Raw genomic sequence first — 25,930 nt, 5'->3', positions numbered from 1 at the left:
CTTTTAAGCTGGAACGGTCTACTCTTCTAGGATGCAGCACAAAAGGAGTGTTGAAGTTCCTCTAATGGGTCTAGAAAATAGAGAAGAAAATTATTTCTCTTCTCTTGGTTTAAAGTCTTAAACTTGTCTCAGGAGCCTGACTAAAAAAAAGTCCTTCATGTCCTTTTTGAAAATTTTCAATTTGGATCTTTCTCAAGAGCCTAAGTGGAAAGTTTCACATGGTCTAACTTGCCAAAAATTAAGGCTTCTCTTTGACCTGGGAAGACATTCTAAGCAAGCAAATTACACAAATGTTCTATCCACTTCAGGATGACACTAGAACAAATTGCCATTTCTCCAATGCCATCATTGTGAGCCTTCTCTTTACACTTAAGAAAATCAAGTACTGCACTGTATATCTTGCCCAAGTGTTCATTTTCTCGCAGTATGATGCCCATTCCTTAATATTACGAGGTCCTGTGCCTAAAGATTAATCTAGAAAGGATCCAATTTCCAACACAAAAAAAATGTAATGAAATGATCCAGTTCAGCCATAGACCAACAAGATACTACTGACTGAATAGGCTTCATCCTGTTAGTCTAAAAAAACTGGTAAACTCTGAGTCTACAGAGGTATTCACAGATGAGGGAAGACCCCAGTTTGGTAGTACTTGGCCCTGTTCAACTTAAAGAATAAAGAGAAAAAACAAAGGCTTTCAGAATCATACTGATCAATTAACTCTAGCCAAAACCAACTTGGCCATCACAAGGAACTTTCTTTACAGGTAGCTCCATAAAATCTAACTTAATTGGAAGGTTGATCTGTCAACTCCTTCATCAAGTTCTAAATTTGGCTGCGGATACAGTTAAATACAACGTTTAGTGAATTGTGTATACACAAACATGAACAGATAATCTTTACGTTTTAAATCAGAGGTATCGTCTAGCTCAAGAATAATTGGCTGAGCTTGCTTTTTGAAGTTAAAAGAAGTCCAATAATCGCATCAATCTTCGAAGAAAATATAGCTGAAGTATCTTAACACTCCTTACCCAATGTATCAGCTGAACAGAAAAACCTGAAGGTCCACACAGAAAAAACAGAAAATCATTAATGTTTACGTTCCAATAGTGATAGCTTCTGACGGTACATGATAGGGAGAGTTATAGTGAAACACTCAAAAAGAGAGAAACCAGGTGCTGAATAGTAAACAAGAATGAGGCACTAGTGCTCTTCTTTCTTATTTGTACAGAAACAGCTGAGCAAGAGTACATACCCTTTCCAACTACCAAACCATTAGGCTAAATGGGCTTGTTTTCTTCTCACAAACAACAGTGGTTCAAATATGTTTAGCACTCTTCATAGCAAAATTTTCTCATACATTCATCTAAAGCAAAAGACTTATCTCTACTACTCACAATCCATGAATCAGTAGACAAATTATTCTGCTTTTTCTCCATAACATGTTCCACATACCTTAACCTAGGAACAAACACTTCTGAGTCATCAGAAGGCAACAAAGCTTGGGCATGTTATATCCAAATCTGAATACAAATTCAAAATACCATGAAACTTTAATTTACTAGACCTGCTTTTCAGTAATCTTTTTGCCTTACTCTAGTCAAGTGGGGTTGAAGTAAGGAACAATGTATGAGAAGGCACGAACCATCCTTGTCTAACTCCTCTTGCAAATCTACTACATGAATGTTTGGTTCCATGCGTGCAGAAGGTCTTGCAAAATCCATTAGCTAATCAAAGACTCTCTCACATTTGACCTCGAAGGGAATGCAAAACATTTTGCATATAATGGGAGACTACCATAATTAAACTCATTCATAATTTTTTTAAGAATATTTACATTTCTAGTTAAAGTAGCCTGAACCCCCATGGGAGTCACGAGCAGCAGCTTGAGTGACAGGGGCAGAAGGAACAGGATCAAGGAGAGATAACCAGTATATGATCCTCAATAACATATCCTCATATTGACTACCATTAGTATTCTTACAGTTCTCTACTTCTGAGTTTTCTCTCCCTATCTTCACTCAGTCTCTTATGTTTAACCAAAACAGTTACTTCCTCCATATCCCAGCCTTCACACTCCTTACATCTCTTTCCTAAATCAAAGTCTGGCATATACAAAGTGGATGTGGCCATCATACTTTAACTCAGATAATCTATTTGAGCAACCCTTTGCTCTACAAAACCTAACTGAATTCTCACTAACTGAATTGTCACTAACAACAAGAATTCATGCTAAACACCATACATCATTAGTGTGGAATTTCTTCCAGTGGCACTGCTCTGAGAAAAGAACCTCTCACAATGGCAGCAAAGTAAAGAATGACTAGAAAACCGGAAACTCACTCCAGCTACATGTAAGTAAAAAGGTAGAAATTGGGCAGCTACCAACCCATCCAAGTGTAACTATGAAATTCTTTCTTTGCTACATCAGTTTGAGCAGCCTACCAACCCAACTGGGTATAACTGTGAAATTCTTTCTTTGCCACATCAGTAAAGTTAAATCTACATGAATGTTGGTAGGCTTTTAAAAATAATGATCATTATGGTCCAAGGGGCATGTGCACAAGAGATTACCTTCTTCAGTCTGACAGAAAATAAACTCCCATGATTCTAGTGATAGGGCATACATATGAAAATGAGGTTGTGATGAAACAAACAGCATTTTCATAACCATAAATCACCGATTAGCTATCCACTACAATAACAAGAGTATAATAATAATTGCATGATTCAGACTTTGAGGATCACGATGACAGTACAGTTGGTGGAAGAACACTATACCTGCATTAGCAACATAAGATGTTAATCAATAACTCCCTTTCAACTGATTGGAGAAAGGGAAAAACTATGTACAACTTTAATAATAATAATAATAATAATAATAATAATAATAATAATAATAATAATAATAATAATAATAATAATAATAATAATAATAATAATAATAACGCACCCTTTGCCATCAGAATGACACAGTCCCACAAGAAGATGAATGCCTGGAAATATGGTTGCTGTTATTTGATTGCCAACTACTAGATGAGGTATGGAAGGGGTAAGTTTTACAGCTTCCCGGGCCAGTTGACTGAACAGTTCCTTACAGAACAAAACATTCTGAGCCCTCTCCAATTTCTGCTGCCAAGGGGTTTCCCCTATTGACACATAGTCATTACTGTGTAGCTGAGCAGAGCAAATATCTTCCTCATCTGAAAAAAAAAATCCTTTTCATACGACTATCCATACACTAAAATAAAATTTACAATTACAAAACTTTCTGTAAAACCTGTATACACAAACTTGATTTGTAATGAATCACCAAGACAGTACTTCAAATTTTCTCTTTATAACAGAGGGGTGATTAAGGTTATTAAGGTTTCTAAGAGCCAGCCATAGTACTTCAAATTTTCTCTTTATAACAGAGGGGTGATTAAGGTTATTAAGGTTTCTAAGAGTCAGCCATAGTCATATGTTCCATATACACTTTCTTCAAATAACCAGAATTTACAAAATACTTTCACCATATGAACAACTGAGCTTAGAGAACATACCATCTTGCTCTAAGGCATCACTGAACTAGCAACTTACTACTCTGCGCCAGAGGAAAACTGTATTCAGTGTATACCATATACCGTAGAGGGATCTCAAAAACCATAAAAAGAATCATCTTCTAGATCTCCAGCACAGTGTATACATGCCAGAATGGCAAAGAGTTGGATGCCATTACTCATTCCTGTAGGTTGCTTCTTCAATTTAGTATCAACCAAAAGATGTTCCTACAAAACTCCAACCTTAGTAATGAATGACTAAGCGAGCACAGACATAAATTTTACTTGTCTGTCTTAAAGCAAAGGCTATACAAAAAGGTGTCGCTAAGTAAGAGATTATTAAGTTTAAGTGTGCCTGAAATAAAGTATATACTTATGACTTTCACAATTAGGAAGCAGCAGTGATTTGTCAATCAATATTCTGGCACAAACTTTGCCATTCTTACTAGCATACACTTGGCACTTCTTGTGTTTAGACCTAATATTTCAGATCCACTCCCTGTACTCTGGGAATGAATTCTTCTGAGAATAATATCCAATTCCTCTAGCTTAAATAATTTCATTAAAAAGTCTTGGACATATATTTGGCATCATATAAAACTAAACATAATATTGACACCTCACTCTGGCAAAAACTTTTTCTCAGATTTTTACATTCCTTCACAATATAGGTTATTTTGAAACATCTTACCTAACAGAATTCAAATATTACAGCAAAACCTAAATATATCAGTATGTTAGGGTGTCTGTCCATCTTAAATTACAATTCTTCTAAAATAAAATGTTATTTTCATGATAAAATTAAGTTTCATATATACTTACCAAGTAATCACATAGCTATAGTTTCCACTCGTGCAGCAGCCTAAATCTATAAAATTGCAGTAGCTCTTCTATTGTTTTTGTGTAAGTGACTAGCCCTGCCCACTATTGGGGAACAATAGGAACAACAAAGCAGAAGAGCTGTATTCGTTTGTGCCCTTATGTCCATGAGAGGGGAGGAGGGAGGGCTCTAACCTGTAATTACTTGGTAAGTATATATGAAACTTAATTTTATCATGAAAATAACATTTTCATAACATGAAAATAACATTTTCATAAAAGTAACTTACCAGGTAATTACATACCTGAATCCCACATTGACAGGAGGTGGGATACATGGACATATTCTACTTCAAAACATTCAGTCATGGAAATGAATTTGAAATAGACAATTTGCTATCATTGATACAATACTCATTTCCTTTCCTGGTAAGAAAGCTACTGCAGGTAATTACTGCCTCTGGTTGGTGCTCATCTTAACCTGTAGGGGTTTGGCAGAATAGCTGTGGGGCGCCTCTACTTTTAAGTGGGAGCTTCGCAGCGAAGGAAAATTCTAATGGCTCGCAAAGCATAAAAATAAGGTGCCCTTGCCCTGGGCACAGTACCAAAAAACAATAACCAGACAACACCTACACTGAAATAAAAACCACCACCCATCCTCTAAAAACTGGTGAGCACTCCAGGTACATAGTAACCCCAGGCTCCCCAGTGACTCAACACCCTACCTCAAGGTGAAGAGATTAAGGATAAAAGGAATGCTTCCTATGCTTCTTCCCCCAATACCATGCCAGCCACTGATAAAGGTCCCAGGGTACTGCAGTTTTCGAACACTGTTCCTATTTCTCTTAAATAGTGTGATGTGAATATCGCCTTACACTTCCAGTACGTAGACTGTAATTATGCCTGAAAGCAAACGAGGTGGCGACCACCTTAAAGGTAGGTAGGATGTCCTCTCGGATCCGAGAGTGTGCCTTAGGAAGAATGACAATGCGCTCTTAGAAAGTGGTCAGGAAGGATTCCTGACAGAGCACCAGAAATTGCTTGATGGGCCTCTGATTTTCTTGGTCTTGTCCAGGTAATAACTTAAGGCCCTGACAGGGCAAAGGACCCTTTCCTCCTTTTCCAGGCCAAGGATATCCATTAGATTCTTAATAGTGAAAGAGCGAGGCCAGGGGTTGGATGGTGTCTCGTTCTTGGCCAAGAAACTGAGAGTAAAAGATCAGACTGCTTCTTCCTGAGCAAATCCTATCCGTTTGTCTAGGCCTGAAGTTTGCTGACACACTTGGCTGTAGCCAAAGCAAAAAGGAATACTGTACAGTCTTTCGAGTCAGGTTCTTGAGAGACGTGAAACAGAGGGGCTCGAAAGAGGGGTCCATTAACAACACGAGAACCACATCAAGATTCCAACAGATGGAGTCGACTTTCGTCTGTTTGGAAGTATCAAAAGTCTTAATAAGATCGCTAAGATCCTGGTTAGAAGATGGATCTAGGTCTCTATGTTTAAAAAAGGAACTCAGTATGGATCTATACCCTTTAAAGGTGGAAGATGAGAGTCCCTTGGTGGTCCTCAGATAGAGAAGGAAGGCTGCTATCTGAGTTACAGATGTTTTTGAAGACGAGACGTTATATCTGCTACACCATCTTTGGAAGACTGCCCACTAAGTTTGGTAGACTTGGCAAGAAGACTGACGTTTACATCTTGCAATAGCCTCTGCAGCTGATCTTGTTGGACGCTCACGAGATGATGGGTGCCCGGACAAGGACAAATGGCGCTTCTTGACACTTGGGTGCTTGGGAGCCAAATACTGGAGCTCTACAACTGAACGCTTGAGCAAAAAATACTCCAGGCTGTGCCAAGCACTGCAGGAAGGCTGAGAGCTGTGAGGCGGTCTCTTTAACCGCTTACAAGGCAGTGGCAAAGAGCTGGCCACGTCGTCCGTATGTCTCTTCAAAAGTCGAGACTCACATGGAAAGTGCCATTGGCACCTCTTGTCAGGACTAGAATTCTCTGAGTCGGAAGACAATTGATGCACATTTACTGAGATGCCTTTCCAACGGCTGTCTGTTGAAGCCTGGGCGTGTGCAACAGGCTCGACTGAGGGGGTGACTACCTGTGGGCAAACCCTTCGGCCTCCTTTGGACCTGCGGTATGTCTTTTCCCCTAGGGTAAGGGGAGCATGACAGGGACCTTCATCTAGGAGAACCGGCAGGACGAGCAGCCACCTCCTCCACTTGCACTTGCAAGACACTATCACTTTTTGTATTCTCACTGAACACTTTGTCCATAAGGACCCTTAGGGATGCCCCTAATTCAGCCACTGTATTAACCACTGGGTCAATCTCGCGATCGAACCTGCACTCGAGACTGGCAATGGGATTGGGGTCAGAAGCTTGGGAGCTAGGCACATGAGTAGGTGGTGCAATGGTAGGGGGACTGGGGATGGGAGACAAGGCTGGAACAGGGGAAGGAGGAATAGAAAGATCATCTATAACACTAGGTTAGGTGTAGGTTATAGGCTACGTGCCCCGCTTTCAGCTCTAGAGGCCACCTTCCTCTTCCTATCAAGCTTATCTAGATGGGATTTCAACACCTTCCATTGCTTATCATCCCAATCCTTACACTCATCACGTTTTCTCTTTCGTACATATCTGTCCCCTACAGCTAGCACAAATCGTATGAGAAGCATAAGTAGGCTTTGTCAACCTAGTCTTACAACCCTCCCGAAAATACCTCATGGTGCAGGAACTTAAGTCCAACTTGATAAGTCCAAAAAACAGGTTATAAAAAACCTAAGCTAAAGCTAACAAGCTTGAAGGCTACACAGTTGTAAGAATAATTCACTGAATCCTGGAGGACTTGACCAAGATACTGATGAAATAATTAAAACAAGAGCTGCTGCAAGCATTCGATGTTACGTTGAAGGCTGGCAGAAACAAATTGAGCTCTTTTGCTTGTTGTTCCTATTGTTCCCCAACAGTGGGCGGGGCTAGTCACCTACACAAAAACAATAGAAGCACTACCACGATTTTTTAAATTTAGGCTGCCACGCAAGTGGAAACTATAGCTATGTAATTACTTGGTAAGTTACTTATATGAAAACATGTTTTCCCACTAACCTATCAATCATAAAACAGCCCTGCCATAAAAGAACAGCCCAATTACACCAACTTGAAAGATCTTGCAAAAAAAAAAAAAAGACCCACTTAAGCCCAGCTCATGCTCCAACAGCCCAAAAAGGAAGACAAGTGTCATTTCCACAAGTTAACTTCCATCTTGAAGAGTAAAGAAAATGGAAGAGGCACTAAAAATTCATGATTAATTGCTTTATATAAAACCATGTATTGTACAAATACTGTTTGTTCTTATGAATCCATTAACCATAAAATATCTTGAATCACAATTTAGGATGAAGGATGATGCATAACAGCCAAGGAAGAGGGAAGTAGTAATGGAGCAATAATGAACCACCTCCACCTGTGCAAGAAGTATGATGGACAAGATCAAGAAAGGAACAAGGATGAATGATATGAACTCCTCCTCATTGGTAACACAGGACTCTCTGTGGGTTAAAACTTGCACATTTTTTTTACTACACCAAACAGCAGCTCTTAGGATGGCTGAGAGCTACAGCTTATACATTATAATGACTTGGAGGTGTGAATGTGTGGCTTGATCTCGACTTGAGCGATATTCTCGTGAAACCTGCTGAAGCTAAAATGAAATAGATTAATTGAAACAAAAAGATTCTGGTCACTCAAGGAAGGAAGAATTCAGTCCTTTGGAGGTACACTCGGCAAGAAAAGTGAAGATACAGTTTTTTTAAATCTTCGGACATATATTGCTAAATAATGAGACATCTGGCAACTTTAGAAAGGGGAGGAGCTCCAGTCTTATTGTGTTTGTTTTTTGCTTGACCTCCTATAACTTTCAATCATATTCTACGGTTCTGAAATCATTGATACTTAAATGCAGTAGTAAGCTTTATAGTATTCGTTCAAGTTGTAATTTGCAGCGACAGTTCTGAGCAAAATAAATATTTTTCCACATAACCTACGAAGTAACCTTGCACATATGAATTTATGACACCACAATGAACGGAGTGCTTGCATAATCGGAAACGCAATCTTCCATAATGAAATCAAGAGTTAAATTTGAGCCATGTCCAACGAAAAACTTGGGGAACAGTAAAGGAACGAATGCAATGTTATGGTGAGAGAGAGAGAGAGAGAGAGAGAGAGAGAGAGAGAGAGAGAGAGAGAGAGAGAGAGAGAGAGAGAGAGAGAGAGAGAGAGAGAGTTGCTGTTGTGTAAGCCTAGGCCTATATGTAGAGCTACTCATTTCATTATTTTTTCTTTTAGAGATTGAGTGATACTATATTTGTATAGTATGTTTTAGCAATGGAGAGAGAGAGAGAGAGAGAGAGAGAGAGAGAGAGAGAGAGAGAGAGAGAGAGAGAGAGAGAGAGAGAGAGTTGCTGTTGTGTAAGCCTAGGCCTACATGTAGAGCTACTCATTTCATTATTTTTTTCTTTTAGAGATTGAGCGATACTATATTTGTATAGTATGTTTTAGCAATGGAGAGAGAGAGAGAGAGAGAGAGAGAGAGAGAGAGAGAGAGAGATGAGAGAGAGAGAGAGAGACTATGGCAACGTTAAGAAACATCTAGTTACTTGTGTTTTCCCACCGAAGTTATCGCGGTGCTCCGCACATCATTGAGAACGCTCTTGTGGATTTAAATAGATTGGATCAACCTGCCCTAGCTGTTACAACATTTACTACCATTAATTCCAGCTGACCTTTAACACCGTGAAATACAAATATGAATCTGTAAAAATTAAAGAAATTATCATTACCTCGTATGATGATGCAATAATAAGCCTGTTCATAACGGAAAACGAGTAAATATTGCCGTTCTGATCAACAGTACTACACCGAGATATCCACACACTATCTTTTAGATCTCTATGAACGAAGTCATCTGAGAAATTCTGATTACTTCGGACATGCATGGTGTTTTTAAGTACCTGAACGTTTTTGTTTTGCAGATTTACCGTATATGATATAATTTGCATTGTATTTTCATATTCTAGAGTAAATTTACTGAGATTATGTGTTTTCTGTAAGGAAAAAATTAAAATTCGATGAACGAAATCTAAAGAAAACTGTATCTTCACTTTTCTTGCCAAGTGTACATCTGGATGGCTCACACCATGGAGGGAATGGAGGAAGTTTCAGCAGTCCTCTCCAAGCTGGAAGAACCCTGGGATCATCTCTTGGTTGCTGTGGACATCAGAAGAGTTGAAAGACCAACCTACATAGATGAGAACTATGAATGGGAATTTGCTGAAGATAAAGTAATGGAAAGAAATCAGTAGTAGAATTTTACAGGGGTCCTTTGCAGAAATTGACACTGGAGGCAATGATGATGATGATGATGCTGAACCTTTAAAAAGTTGGATATTCTCAGTAATACTATACAAAGAGGGGTAGGTGAACTGCAAAGGCCTCCCAAGGAAAAGCACTCCTGAATTACATAAAGATTATGAGAAACCAATGAAAAATTACCCCAAAAGAATTACAGCCCACAAAAAATAAATGGATGATACACGATGATGGCACAATGGTACAAATCACACAAATGTAAATCCTAAGAGGTCTACATAACTATGTGTTTATGGAATTGCACTGAAGCATGTCTGACAGCTGCAGCACTTCAGGACTGGGAAAGCACAATTAAGGAATCTGAATCTTGATCACTAAGTTGGTGCAACTGGTTCCATTGCATTGAAGAAAGGCAATAAATGATTAATAGCAGTGTAATGATAAATTTAACGTCAAGACACTTATCACACCAAATCATGAATAAAATATTCAAACAAAATAAAAGAATTGACCAGAATTCCATGCAATACAGTATTTTACCACATAAGCAGTTCTGATCTTAGAGAATAAACAAAAAATTATTGATCACTGGCAAATGAGAGTGAGTCCACTATCAGCAGAGCTGTCTAATTTACCTAAGCTTAGCTACAAATATTTTTTTTACTTAGGAACTGGTCTCTCAGTCTTGATGTCAAAACATAGCATTCATTAAGCAACTGTCTGTTTTCCCATGGAAACAACCCCTACAAAATTGAACACATTGCTCAAAAAGTTTAAAGACGTTGATGTACAGGCTTTGCTAGGTTGACTAGGTTGATATTTATTTTTATAAGCATTTCTGAATTCTCAGCCTATTTCTTGTCATTTGAAAATATAGTACAAAAAAGATAAATTGGTCTCACAGTGACAAAACTTAGCAATCATTAAGCAACTGCCTGTTTTCTCAAGGAAACAACCCCTACAAAATTTTAAAAATTACTAAAAAAAAGTTTGAAGACTTTAATGTACAGGTTTTACCAGGTTGATATTTATTTTTATAAGCATTTCTGGATTCTCAGCCTATTTCCTTTAATTTGAAAGCACAGTATAGTAGATAAATGGTAAATTTATATAATACAGTGAAAAGATGTCTAGAGTTCATAACCCACATCACTAACCAACTGACCTTTCTTTATGCATACAAAAATAAAGGCAGAGCCTTCAAGTTCTGCAGGTACTGTGACTCTTAAAGATGAAGTTGGCGTTCCTCGACTGGCTACAGGTGACATTGGTGAAGTTCCACCAGGTGTCAGTGCACTGCTTGGGCTTGACCCCTCATCAGCTTTAGTTACTTCAAAAATACCAGTCTGGAAATAACAAAATAAAAATATTCTTAATTTTCTTCATTAATATTCAAAACCCATTACCTCACTAATACCTCTCACACAATCCATGGCAGATAAATTATCCATCATAAAAATAAGAAGCAGGAGTAATGCAGAAGGTTCATAAAACTCTCAAAACTTTAATTCTGTCAATGGATCAGAAAGCTGTGTCAATCAATGGGGTACGGATTGGGGCACTCAACCTTGGTCAAAGTAATAGATTTATATCTCGGATACACAACTGGTTTAAGCATAGCAGTCTAGGTTAATCACAAAAAATTATTTCACTTAAGATATATATTCATTTAGCAAGGAGGTCATGAACTCCAATGCTCTTGAGCTGCCATGTTCAGCCTACTGGAGATCACAATAATTTTAGCTTCTCTGGTACATGTACCACCTTTAGATAAGTTTTAGGGCAGTAAATTTCCATTTGCACAGATTATAAAACCTTTAATATCACCTAGAGGCTTTGCCTATCTATGTCACTTTTCTTGTTATACCTAAGACTCAGTACTCAATGTGCCTGCCTTCAATGGCATAAAAGCAATAAGAAAAAGATTTGAAAGTCTAATAATAATAATATAATAATAATAATAATAATAATAATAATAATAATAATAATAATAATAATAATAATAATAATAATAACTTAATATGCAGTAATATCTTGATTATCCGGGTTAATAGAAAGGGCAAAATCTGGATAAGGTTCAAGTAATAAAAATCTACAGGAATTCAAACGCAACTCTGTACCCTTCCTGCCCCTACCTCGTCCATACCTCATAACTGTAAACGCTAAATTTGCTTATGAACAACACCATCGCACTTTAAACCAAAAACTTGATGCAAGAAAAAATTATCTATATTAATTTCCCATATTTGTAACCAAATATACTATAAAAATACTGGTTAATGTCCTCATAACATCCTTTTACCATGACCTTCCTGGCTTGACTCCTGGCCATCTTCTTCCCGAGTCTGTCATACACTTCTTCAGCTTGTCCTAAGAAGCCTTGATATCATGCAATGCCACACTCCTCCATGATATGTGACCTAGACCAAACTGCCTCCATTCTCTCAAAGTTTCTGTTGAAGGGTCAACACCTTTTTTGCCCTCTTAAGACAAGGTGGGGCCATACAAAAAATACACACCACCACACACAACACAAGCAGGACCTGCAATGCTGCAGGAACTGCAATGAAAGCCCCGTGCTTGGTGTTCATCACTGTGTTAGCAATGCACTCTCAAACAGTTCAAACAAGCTACTGATCATGCACCTGACTGTACAAAAAGGGAAAACGGTCTTTGTTACCAAGTGCATTGAAACTTTCTGGATGTAGCCAATTAGCATAAGATATATTTATAACATGTACATGTATGCCTATCAGCCATAAAAAGCAAAAAATCACAATGATGTATACATTCCACCAAGAGCGAGAAAGCTTACGAACGACAAGTGCTTGTCCACCCCAAATGCTTCTAACATACCCTATTAAACTGATGATATATTCGTATCAGCCAATAAAAGGCGATAAAGTGCCATTTCATGACATTTTAAGTGACGTGCTTTTAAACTAATAACAATCTCTCTAAATACTTCCTTTGCTTTGTGTCTGCTTCGTAGTGCTGCATATTATGTTGCCTTTTTTTTATATTTTCTTTGCTTGACTTACTGTACAGTTCTAGGCATGATTATCACACACATCATAACAGTTCACAAGAATATATTTTATCACTGTAGATATTTCATCTACAATAAAAAATATTTAAAATGCAAATTTGTAGATGCTGGCAATACAACTGCTACTTTCAACTCGTTTAAATGCCATCAACCAAAACAAAGGAGTGTGTAAATGCTTTTATCTCTTTTGGGTAGTAAATTTGATTGCTTTTTCATCTTTTACACTGTGAAAATGAAAATGAGAATAGTGTATCATAAATTAAAAATTATAATTTTCATGATAAAATTAATTATTTGGATACTTACCAACTGCTAAAGTTAACATATCTTCGTGCCATCAGGTGCAATCAGTATTTAAAAAAATTTAAATTACGCTTGGCTAACCCATTAGGACTGTCTACGTTTGAGTCAGAGTTCTTCATGACCACCCACTAAGATGTGGGGAGGCTGGGTGGGTTTCCATTTGAACAGTAGGTAAGTATCAAAATAATTAATTTTATCATGAAAATCATCATTACAGTAAACCCCCCGTATTCGTGGTCTCACGATTCGCGGACTCACCTATTCGCGGATTTCTCCATGGAACATATATACACATTATTCACTGAAAATTTCCTCATTCACAGTATTTTTCACTGAGAAATATTCACTAATTAATATATTTTCATCTCATTTTCATGACTAAATACACTTTTTGTGATAAAATTATTAAAATACTCAGGTAGTGCTCTGGTTATGATATTTCACCTTATGATAATTTGATTTTGCAATGGGGTAAGCAATTAATACCGATGTGACAATACTTATAAAATATTTTTAAATTTCACAACCTAGAAACTGTTGTTTTGCTTATAACTGAATCTGATAACAACAGCCATTCTGCTTGTATTTCAACCATCGTACGGTAATACACAGTTACCGTAGTTATATAGTACAAATGAAGTTAAGTAGAATAGGACTGATATATTTTTACATTATACCCTCATTTGGTATGGATAAAAGATCGGCAAGGAAATATACTGCTAAATTTAAGCTGCAAGTTGAAAGAACAAATTACTGCTATTTTTACGCCAATAAATGATAAATACGTAAAGCTCGTATTATGATGAAATCAAGTGAAAACAGCGAACGGAATCTTGACTTTTTTTTACATGAAACAAACGCCCCCAAATGTCCAACGTCATCTATTAATAAAAAAATATGTTATATTTCGACTTAAAAACACTTCGTATAACGAAAAATAACTTTGCCCCATATAAATAAAGTATCTAGAGACTCATTTATGCTAACTAGAAGCAAGAAAAGCGCTCTGAACTGAGTTAAATAAAGCAAAATAAATTACCGCGAAATCGATTTCCAAACCAAAACATTGATCACTATGATCACAATTTAAGAATATATACAATATTACTGGATACAGTGAATTACGGAATAACATTTTAAAAGATCCATGGAAAAGGTGCATATTCATTATGTTGATGTTTATATAATACAATATGTGAATATAGAGTACAGTATAATGTAGGCTACGCTAGCGTATATGTATATGATATACCATAGTGTAGGCTAAGCTAATTCTTGTTTGTTATTTAATTTCTCTTTGTACTGAATTATAATAACTCACTGCATGAACCTCCAGAATTATATTCTATACACATACCGTGTATGTATAGAATATACTTTATAGTGTAGGCTAGGCTACCATATGTGTATACTGTACATGGTACCGAATATCCTAGTGTAGGCTAGGCTATATTTGAGATACGTTTTTTCCAACGAATGATGGGTTTTTTTGGAACCTAACCCCACCATAAGTAGGATAATACCTGTATAAGCATTTTTAGTTTTGTTTGTTTGTTTGAACTATCAAAATAGGCAGTTCTAAGTGTTTTTAGAAGGGTTCTAAGTACCTGTGGATTTTAGCTACTCGCGGGGAGGTGTGGCATCCCCTGCAGATACAGGGGGTTTACTGTATTTGGAATGAATCTTACCTACTGCTAAAGTTAGCTGACTACCACACTGAATGAGGATGGTAGGTTAGTGCAGCCTAAGAAACAACGTTCAGCCAAGCGAACTAAAAGCTTACTGATGGGGAGAAAAAAGCTTCTCAACATTCCTGCCTGCTGTATGATCCTTATTGGCAAGTAGTGTAACCAGACGTTTTTACCACAACAGGGTACAAGGCCCTTGTAGCAAGACTTGTCATAGGATCCTTACAGGTGAAAAAGGGGCTCTATCTCACAGAGTACTAGTGACTCCTGTGCCTGAGTCGAAAGCCCATATCCGACAGTCCAAAACTAAAGATGCTACCACCTTCTTATATGAAGGTATGCTCCTATAAACAAATGTGATCTTCATGCTCCCAAAATTCAAAAGAAGGATTTTCTAACAACTAACGGTAAGAGAGAAAGCAAGGTTACTATCACATTTGGTTCAGGAGAAAGCATCCCCGCCACAACGAAAGGACTAAGGGCTTAATACCTCACGTACAAACACAGTTGCAAGTACACTACAATGTCCGTGTCTGGAGCCGAGCTATTAAACACTAAATAGTTCCTAGCTTGCTCTTTCGACTGTCCACCAATTCCCAAAGGTTCTACTTCTGTGATAATGTACCTTACCATAATCCACGTTAACTTCCTATTCGTTTTAACAGGAGCTGAAGTACAGTCAACCTTTGTTAAATCAGACCCCGTTAATCTGGATATCGGATAAGATAGACCGATTTAAGATGCGTAATGTTTGTCCATGATTTAAGATACTGTTCCTCCGCTCGTCACATACCAATTTCCTTTTATTTACCAAATGTAAATAAAAACTTTTCATTTATATTTTTATTTTATATATATAGTCATGCCCCAAACTTTCGCGAGTTTAGGTTCCAGAACTCCTCGCGCAAGACGAATTTTCGCAAAAGTTTGGTACAGTCTCTAAAAATGCTAAAAAATGCTTACAGGTATTTCTAAAGTTTAAACACTAAATACGGCCTTAATCATGCTCCCAAATTATCAAGCTAACTTCTAAATGAAATTAAAGTTACTGTCTGCTTAATACATTACCCTTGAAAAAAGTAATAAATGGTTGACATAAAAATAGATAGTTGGAAGAGAATTTCTGTCTCTCTCCCCTTCCGACTGATCTATTTTTAGAAGTCGTCTCAACCTCTTTCTAATAACTTCTTTATTCTACGTCTCTTTCTCTTTGTTCTGAAATGCTTTTTCATGAACATACAGTGTTTTTTATTTTGACTAACACAACTCTTAGTTATTATGTCTCTATGTTTTAGAACGTATCTGCCACACTAGCGCATTTACACTTTGTAGACGGTATAGGTAAAATTAGATCAATTTAAACTATCTACTGTACAGGTAAAGACGTACGGCAAAATAATAAGCTGTAAAAATATGTGAATGCTAACTATATGAGAGAGAGAGAGAGAGAGAGAGAGAGAGAGAGAGAGAGAGAGAGAGAGAGAGAGAGAGAGAGAGAGAGATAAGGGCTGTCCTTACTTAAGAGAGTGAAGTTATTTATCAATTATTATGGACACTGAGAGAATAACACACGAGAGAGAGAGAGAGAGAGAGAGAGAGAGAGAGAGAGAGAGAGAGAGAGAGAGAGAGAGAGAGAGAGAGAGAGAGATATATATACTGTCCATACTTGAAATATCAAGTTAAATTATTTATGAATTACTACGGAGAGAGAGAGAGAGAGAGAGAGAGAGAGAGAGAGAGAGAGAGAGAGAGAGAGAGAGAGAGAGAGAGAGAGAGAGAGAGAGAGAGACTGTCCATACTTGAAATATCAAGTTAAATTATTTATGAATTTAGAGAGAGAGAGAGAGAGAGAGAGAGAGAGAGAGAGAGAGAGAGAGAGAGAGAGAGAGAGAGAGAGAGAGAGAGAGAGAGAGAGAGAGGTTATTCTTACGTTAGATATCAGAAGATGGAAATTCAGTATGAAACTAACTTTTAAATGAAATTAATGTTACTGTAATTTCACTTAAAAGTTAACTTAGTACACTACCCTTAAAAAAAGAAATAAATGGTTGACATAAGAATATAGGAGAGTGTGAAGATTAATATACTATTTCTCTCTCCCCCCGTTCCACTTATCTATTTTTAGAAGTCTTCTCAACCTCATTTTTAAAAACTTCTTTATTCTGTCTCTTACTCCTTGCTCTGAAGTGCTGAAATGCTCTGTCTCTATGTTTTTGAACAGTGCATTTACAGTTTGTAGACGGTACAGGTAAAATTAGATAAATTTAAAATTATCTGCTGTAAAGGTAAAGACATACAGAGAAACAGTAATACATTGGTTGCGCTAAATACGAACGACAGAGAGAGGGAGATAACTGTTGTCCTTACTTAAGAGAATGAAATTTTTAATGAATTATTACAGACGCAGAGAGAGAGAGAGAGAGAGAGAGAGAGAGAGAGAGAGAGAGAGAGAGAGAGAGAGAGAGAGAGAGAGAGAGAGAGAGAGAGAGAGAGAATTACATAAAAAATCTTTGACCCACTAATCAGCAACATTCCCCTTTCTTGTCATGTTCAAGTGACATGTCTGACAGCTTTGCATTTGAGCTGCTTCTCAAAAGATGAAGGAAAGAATTTGTTTGTTTAAAATACATATCACATACGAATTTTGTAAATACAGTTTTTTATTATTATTATTATTATTATTATTATTATTATTATTATTATTTGAAAATTTGTACTTATTATTAGGTAAAAAATTTATTTATTATACAAAACAAATAAACATACAGGTACCAAAAATAAAAATTCTCTCATCTCAGTAAAAGAGAGAGAGAGAGAGAGAGAGAGAGAGAGAGAGATTATTACTTTTATTAATCAATGTTATTCAATTTACACATTAAAGATTGAAAACATAAATTACATAAAAAAATGAACATAAACACTTATGCGGGGTTTCTCAGTATTCGCAAATGTTCATGTCTATGAAAAACTTGTGTGTGACAATTAGTTAGGTTCCAATGAAAAGTATGTCTGTGAATTCGCACAAGTTCGGGGTATTACTGTACTGTTCTGTATTTATACTGTACTAAACTGAAATGCTTTCAACTAGTAACCAATTTAACTTATATACAGTACGTACCATCAATAAGAAACGCTATTGTCTGGAAGGGTAGGAAGTATCGTAGCCAATCACTAAGCATTAACAGTTTTACCTATCTGTTGCCTGACTGGTAGCCTTGTATGTTTTTTTTAGGGAAGAAAAGACATGACAAAGGTAAACTTTACAAAGACAAAACTGAGTTACTGAACAATCTTGTGTTTACATGGCAAACGACATGAGAGAGAGAGAGAGAGAGAGAGAGAGAGAGAGAGAGAGAGAGAGAAAATTGCTAGTTTCCCTTATGTAGCGTAATTCCATCCTCGAGAGATTAAAGAGAAGAATTTTGTTGCTGAAAAATCTTTGAACCAACAATTTTGCACTCAAAGTAATAAGAAGGAATTCATTCTATTCTTCATATAAACAGTAAAATACACACACTATTAAAAAGTACGTATTGTATTCAAAACACACGCACTTATGTCATCGTCAGCTTCTCTGAGCAAATGTTCTTTCTCAGACAGAATACAGCTAAAACCTGATTGGCTGGCTGGTTGCCATGGAGATCCGCAGGCCAATGACTGCCCTCTACTTCTGTTCTATTTACAGACATATGTTGTGACGGCACTAATTTTGAACGTTGCCAAGATCGTGATTATTTGACTGCTGATGGCAAAAATTACTCAATAATTTGCCTTATATAATTATTTCTTCATGAAAACATTCATTCAACAATAATTTTAACTTTAATATAGTGGTATGAAAAATCCCACAACAGTCTGTCGTGGTGATGCGCCATCACTTGCAAATCCTATTCCCGTACCGTCCTCAGATTTACGACTGCAAACTCATGACGACGTCAGTAACAATAAAAACAACACTATCCAAGGTCAATATGTTGAAAAGTATTTTATATTCTTACTTATTGTTAAAATTCACAAGTTGAATTACAATTATTTTCATCATGTATATTTTTGTGCTTTATGGAATGTTTTTGTTGAAAACAAAATGTGTTAGTGAACTTATGGTCTTAATTGTCCCACTATTTTATTACTGATGATCTTAATATTATCTCACATTCATTTAAGAGTGTATTAACCCTTTAACGCCGACTGGACGTATTTTACGTCAACAAAAGTTGTCTGTCAGGTGCCAAGTGGACGTAAAATACGTTGACTACAAAAAGTTTTTTAAATATTCGCGGAAAAATACTATAGGCCTCGTTTGCGAAAAATTTTAAATCACGCGCCCTGAGGAATGCTGGGAGTTCACAGATCACGCTGTTGTTTTGTTTACAAGCGTGACCCAGCTGCGCATGCGCAAATTTCTTTCTTATCCCAAAAGAAAGCATCAGCTAACTCTGCTGAAAATCTCAGAAATTCTTTAGTCACTTTGTCATAATTTTTGCACTGTTTTCTATTAGCCATTATACAAAGTTTTATATATGAAAATGTGAACAATTTCATATAGAATACAACAAAAAATAACTCATGGTTGTAGCTTTTACCAATTTTGACATATTTTCATATAAATCACGATAAGTGCCAAAATTTCAACCTTCGGTCAACTTTGACTCGACCGAAATGGTCGAAAAATGCAATTGTAAGCTAAAACTCTTACTACTCTTACATTCTAGTAATATTCAATCATTTACCTTCATTTTGCAACAAACGATATTTCGATTTATGATGAATTTTTGAAAAAAACTTTTTCCTTACCTCCGCGCTAACTCTGCTGAAAATCTCAGAAATTCTTTAGTCACTTTGTCGTAATTTTTGCACTGTTTTGTATTAGCCGTTACATAAAGTTTTATATATGAAAATGTGCACAATTTCATGTAAAATACAACAAAAAATAACTCAAGGTTGTAGCTTTTATCAGTTTTGAAATATTTTCATATAAATCACGATAACCGCCGAAATTTCAACCTTCGGTCAACTTTGACTCGACCGAAATGGTCGAAAAATGCAATTGTAAGTTAAAACTCTTACATTTTAGTAATATTCAATCATTTACCTTCATTTTGCAACAAACAGGAAGTCTAGCACAATATTTCGATTTATGGTGAATTTTTTAAAAAAACTTTTTTTTACGTCTGTGCGTTACGAATTCATGCATCATTTTGTGATAATATTTTCTCTGTGTTGGTTTGATCATTTTACAATTTGTTATATACCAAAATCATCACAATTTAGTGTACAATACAACAAAAAAAAAATAACTCATTAGCTTTAACCGTTTTGCTCACAGCGCGATTTGTACAATTATATATGAAATTTTTTTTTGCGCTGTCATATATTCCAATATTTATATATGATAATGATCTTTTTTTTCATTTCTGATGGTTGCATACTAAACTTAAGGCAATGAGAAAAAAAGGAGCCAAAAATGAACTCTTAATCTTAAAAACTAAGCGTGCTGTGATTTTTTTAAAATAACTTTCTTTCCGCTTCGGCGCTAACCCTCAAACCCAGCTGGCATACAGCAGACACTTTTGTAAATAGAGGCTCGGCATTTAAGGGTTAATATAAACTATAATGAGTAAATAACTACAACGAAAAAACATGAAAAAAAGGAAAAAATGTTTTTGCTGCAATAGTAATGTTTGATATGCACCTGACCCCCCCTTCTGAAATCTGAAAAACTCCAAAAACCGAAACACATCTGGCCACAAGGATTTTGGGTAAAGGATTATGTACCTGCAATCTAAATTTCTTTATCTTACTTTTCATTTTAGAGACTCCACTTCCTTTTACTTAACAATTATGCATTCGTCTTGGCCTAGGCATCTACATATGCGACTGAATTCTATCATTTTTATCATGTTTTGTTCTTCATTTTTCATCTTTTACCATGGGCTTTAATTCAAACGTTTCTACATTGGTTTATTATTCATACTCTTTATAAAAATAGTGAACTACAGTATATTTATAGGTATATATAGATATCGCTGGTTAAACCAGACTGTCAGCCAAGACGGACACCCTGGTCCCCCTATTAGTCCGTCTTAACAAGGGTCGACTGTAGAAATAAACTAAAGAGCTCCAGTTAACGGATTCATCTTAGACAAAAGGAAGTGAAAACAGAACCATGCAAACTATGCACTGCTCAAATACTAAAGGGGAATCAATCAAAAACATGGATGGAATTCCCAAAGTCTAAATGGGGGAACTGAGATGGAAGAGGTGACAACACTGGAACGCCAGCAATGATGCCACGGAATGCCAGGAGACAGTAACGGATGGAGTGAACGGGTATTTGGGTGGAGAAGGTAGAGGATTCTTGTACGATGTCACCACGTAACCTTGACGAAAGTGGGAGTCGTCTGCATGGTTAGGGAAGTTAGAGGTTTCTTGCATGATGTCAACACATGACCATGACGACAGACAGTGTCATCATTATAACACTTTAGAGGTAATTACCGAGAAGCGAGAGCTGTTCTATCACCCGGCTATTACACTCTAGATAAGGAAATGGCTGAAGAGGAAAAGCGCTATTACGAAAAGGAATAACTGTTAAACAACGATGAATACAAGACGATACAGGGGGTAGCTCAGAAAGAGTGGGGGGAGGGACATCATCCGCACGGGTGACGATATCAGGAGAGCAAACAAAAATAGGACTGACATATGGCTCAGAACTATTGAGGCAAATGTATTATGTCTGTATCACTAAATAACTCTACGGTTTATACTGAGCTTCATCACTCTCGCTAAACAGGCAACACATGAACTAGCAAATGCGAGAGACAAACAACTAAACAACTTATACAGAGAGACGGTTGAGAGAGGTGGCGAAGGGCACAGACCTTGGTCCCGAGACTGCCCTGGTTCCCTGTCCATGGAGAAGACCAATGGACGCAGGGCAATCCAGAAGGCGGGATACAGACAGACGCCAAGGCTCCGACACCTTCTCTCTCTTTATATAAATATTTAACAACATAATATTTATTTACAATATACATGACTGATAAAAGAATATATCTCAATTACTTATATATTTCTCCTGAACCACACAGGGAGCAAAGGCAAGCAGAACAGGAGTGAGAAAAGAATTAACCTAGGCTACCAGGCAGGCTAATGGAGGAGGAGGAGAAGCAACACCAGAAGACAAAAGGAAAAGACTGAGTAGGCTTCTGGTGTGCCCTAACAAATTGTCTACGTAACTGTCGGTCTAAAATTAAACATTTCGCAAATAATGAAGCAACAACAGTTACATCTCCCCTGAGCTGCATGACAACCTTTTCTAGAAAAAGGTATTAAAGGAAATTAAAACATGGTTACGGTACTGAAGCCATGAGGATTATTTCCAAAAAAAGGTAAAAGCTCAGGAATCAACTGTGTGTGCACTGACTTTGGCTATCTTGGACATGAGAGCATTTTGCCTTCTAACGCCACAGAAAATTTTAAAAACTTCTCCTCTTGAAGGTTTATGTCTGTCCAGGTAAACCCTCAATAGTTCTAACTGGAAATACGACAGCCATTTCTTCATAGCCTACCTAAGCAGTTGAATTAGGCACTGTCACAACTCTGGGAAGGGCTTTCACTTCTATATCTTTTTCTCTAAGCAATGAAAGAAAAGAGAGCAGTTATCACTAGAACAAACCCAAAGAACAAGAAAGGACTTGAAGCTCACTAATAAAAACACTTAATAGGTCCAACTGGACATAAAGATAGCCACTTCTTCAATGCCTACCAAAGTAGTTAAATTAGGCAGCCACAAAACTGGGAAGAGCTTTCACTTCTACAGGCAGTCCCCAGGTTATGTCGGTCTGAGCTTACATCCTTCTGGGCTTACGTCGCTTTTCAAATATGTTCAGCAAAGTCTGTTCCAGGTTACAGCGGATGTTCTGAGGTTATACTGTTTCAGTCTTATGGCACGCTGTAAGTGACAGAAGAATATTTGTAAATTTTTTTAGGAAATTCTACAAGATCATGGATGCACACCTCACCAGAAGCAAGGTAAATCAACTAGGGACAACCAAAGGATTAAAGGTAAGGCTTTCATCACTTTATTTCTCATAAACGAAAGAAAAGAGAGAGATTGCCCAAGAACAAAAGCCGACATATAAGTGAGGGCTTGAAACTCACAATACACTACCGCAGCAAGAGCTAAAAGAAAAGTGTCTTCACAAAGTTCTTCAGTGATGCCTTATCAAAAGGCTCAACTGAGGTTAAGTTAAAATATGAAGGACTACGTTTAAATTTCATTGTAAATCATGATAGGAAGATGAAATTTCCAGCACAAAATACTGAGAACTTCTTCAAACTTTAAATTGTGAGCAATATTCCAGTCAGCATAATCCAGGACTGAAAGCAATGTACAGTAAAGTGTTATCCTTGATTGCTGTGACAGAAAACTGCTTAGTGTACCTGAGATACTGGTAGAATTTCAAACAGGGTCTCTAGTGGAACAAGTGCTGGATATCACTCTAAACAAGCACCAAGATAAAAAAAACTAACCACTGTTATTGATACAAAAGTCTAACAATGGAGGGCCTTTAGATTTAAGGATTGCTTCCATGACCATTCAAGAAATGCCCTTAGCTCACAATAGATAACTGACAATCTCCATGCGGGTAGATGAAGCACATGGAGGTTTGATGGAATCTTCTCGAATAAGACTGTCTGAAAAGATGTTTTTCTAAACGTAATAAGACAAGGAACATCTACCTTCAGGAAAAAAAGTTAGGGAAACCAACCCTTTGGAGCCATGAATGAGCTATGAAAATCATCATTGTGATCTGCAAAGCTCACAACTTGAGTATTTCCTCAAACTGCAAACAGAGGAAAAGCATAAGGGTCTAGAATTTGACCATTCTTGAAGGAAGGCATCAAATGCTCATGCCTGAGGGCCATGGCATGGAGGGCAGTAAACTGGTAGGGTAATGTTTTGGGCAGTCGTGAACAGAAGGGTGTTTGGGTCTCCCCAAAGGTTCCACTACTTCTGGAAAACCTGAGGAAGAGGAGACTATCTGACTGAAGATCTTGCCTTTTTCTGCTGAGTTGGTCTTCAATAACAATGGTTTTTCCTAGGACAAAACGAGGTAATGAAACGACACTGCTGGACTCTGTCCAAAGAAGTTTCTTTCCTAGCCTGAACAACCCTCTTCAACTGCGTCTCCCTGTCATCTTATTTAAGAATCAAGACTTGCATAAAACCATTCTAAACTGCCAAGAGCTATAGGAAGTTTACCTTCCAACTCCCCGACATCAAATGTTTCTTAGAATGGCCCCCCTAATCTGTCTCTGAGACATCTGAGGACACAGAAAGGCCCTCCGAGACATCTGAGGACAGAGTAAAGGTTCTTGAGGACTAAGGGCCAACCCATTACAGATCTCAAAAGTGGTAGAAAATTGGCTAACCATCTCTCTGTTGGAAAACCCCCAACAAGAGAGAGCTGATCTTCATCCCCAGATAAGCAAATGACTGGGTCAGAAAAGCATAGTTTAGTCAAAATAGAACAAAAAAAAAACCCTTCTTGAGGTTAGACTTAAAACAGTTCTTCACCCTCAAGATCATCAAAATACACTCTGGTGAGAACGAACCAATCGTCCAAACAAGAGAGAACTACTCTGATATCAAGCTGATGACTCCATACTGCTAAAACTTTGACTCATAGGAGAATACTTTACTTCAACTGAAGGTGTACTGGGAGTGCAAGTACGCGTCCTACATATCGACAGAAATTATCCTTTGCCCTTCTGAAAGACTCATCGAAAAGAGAGGCAATGACTAAACTTGTTAAGGCAGAAAATGCCCATGACTCGATGGCCTTGTTGCATAACAACTGTCCAATGTATCTTTCCAAACTATGAACTTCTCTTTGTGAAGAGTGTGGGGAGAAGGATATCAGGAAGATGATAGGGGTAAAAGAAATAACAAAAGGTACACAGTATCCTTCCCTGAGAACCATCACTACCAAAGGTTCGACATGACGCTTTGCCAGGCACTTCTGCAAGTCTGCACATGCCCTACTGAGGATCCACACAGCCTACTTGAACTGTGAGTTCAAAATATCAGTTATGGTTATATGTGTAAATTTTTCCACTTAGAATGTGAGCCAGAACAATGCTGAAGCAGAACTTGACAGTAGTTGGGAAATTCTACAAAGAGCTGACATGCAAAAAAGGCTGTAGGGGCAAGACCCTAGAGGGAAGACTTCAAAGATAGTTCTAAGAATCTAATGTCCTGAATTGAGGCATTTTAGGTGATAGCCTTAAACACTTAGGGTTTAAGGAGATAATGATGAGAAACCGTCAAAAAACAGGTACTGTACTAATGGTTGAGCAGGGCTACTTGAAACAATTTATACACAACTGTTTCTGTTACTTAACAAATGAGTTGAGAAAAGGAAAAAGACATTCCTCCCATTAGACTCAAATGTAGGTCTATCAAGGAAAGGTTACTATATGGTGGCAGCAGCATAGGATGTAACACCCATTATAGATTGATATATCCACCCCTATGTGGACAGCTTAGCCTACTGTATTGTAGCCTATGTTGATTTTTTACCTGTATGCAATACAAAACAAAACAGTGACACCACACGATAACATACGTATACAGTGTATACATACATGCATAGGCCTATCTACATATGCATGCAAAAACATTATTAATATATATATATATATATATATATATATATATATATATATATATATATATATATATATATATATATATATAAGAGGGTGTGTGTGTGTGTGTGTGTATATAGTATATATATATATATATATATATATATATATATATATATATATATATATATATATATATATATATATATATATATATATATATATATATATATATATATATATATATATATATATATATATATAATATAATATAATATATATATATATATATATATATATATATATATATATATATATATATACAGGCAGTCCCCCGGTTTACGCGGTTTTGTTTTACGACGTTCGAGGTTACTGACGCTTTTCAAATATATTCATCAGAAATTATTTCCTGGCTTACTCTGACGCATGTTCGGGGGGTTACGACGCGTCGGCGTCAGACGATCCGACGGAAGAAATATGGCCCCAAAAT

General features: G+C 36.9%; 1 protein-coding gene across 1 annotated transcript in view; it reads right to left on the bottom strand.

Moving 5' to 3' along the window:
• Window positions 1-25,930, bottom strand: part of MED17 (mediator complex subunit 17) — a 187,216-nt gene that overhangs the window by 38,718 nt on the left and 122,568 nt on the right. Inside the window, 2 exon segments of the mRNA XM_067112487.1 lie at window positions 2,952-3,201; window positions 10,907-11,087. Of these exon segments, the coding sequence (XP_066968588.1) occupies window positions 2,952-3,201; window positions 10,907-11,087 (431 nt within the window).

This window comes from Macrobrachium rosenbergii, chromosome 12 (assembly GCF_040412425.1).
Source record: "Macrobrachium rosenbergii isolate ZJJX-2024 chromosome 12, ASM4041242v1, whole genome shotgun sequence".
In the NCBI taxonomy this organism is placed as follows: domain Eukaryota; kingdom Metazoa; phylum Arthropoda; class Malacostraca; order Decapoda; family Palaemonidae; genus Macrobrachium; species Macrobrachium rosenbergii.
Note: the sequence above shows the minus strand (reverse complement) of the source record. Positions and strands in the feature narration are given on the sequence as shown.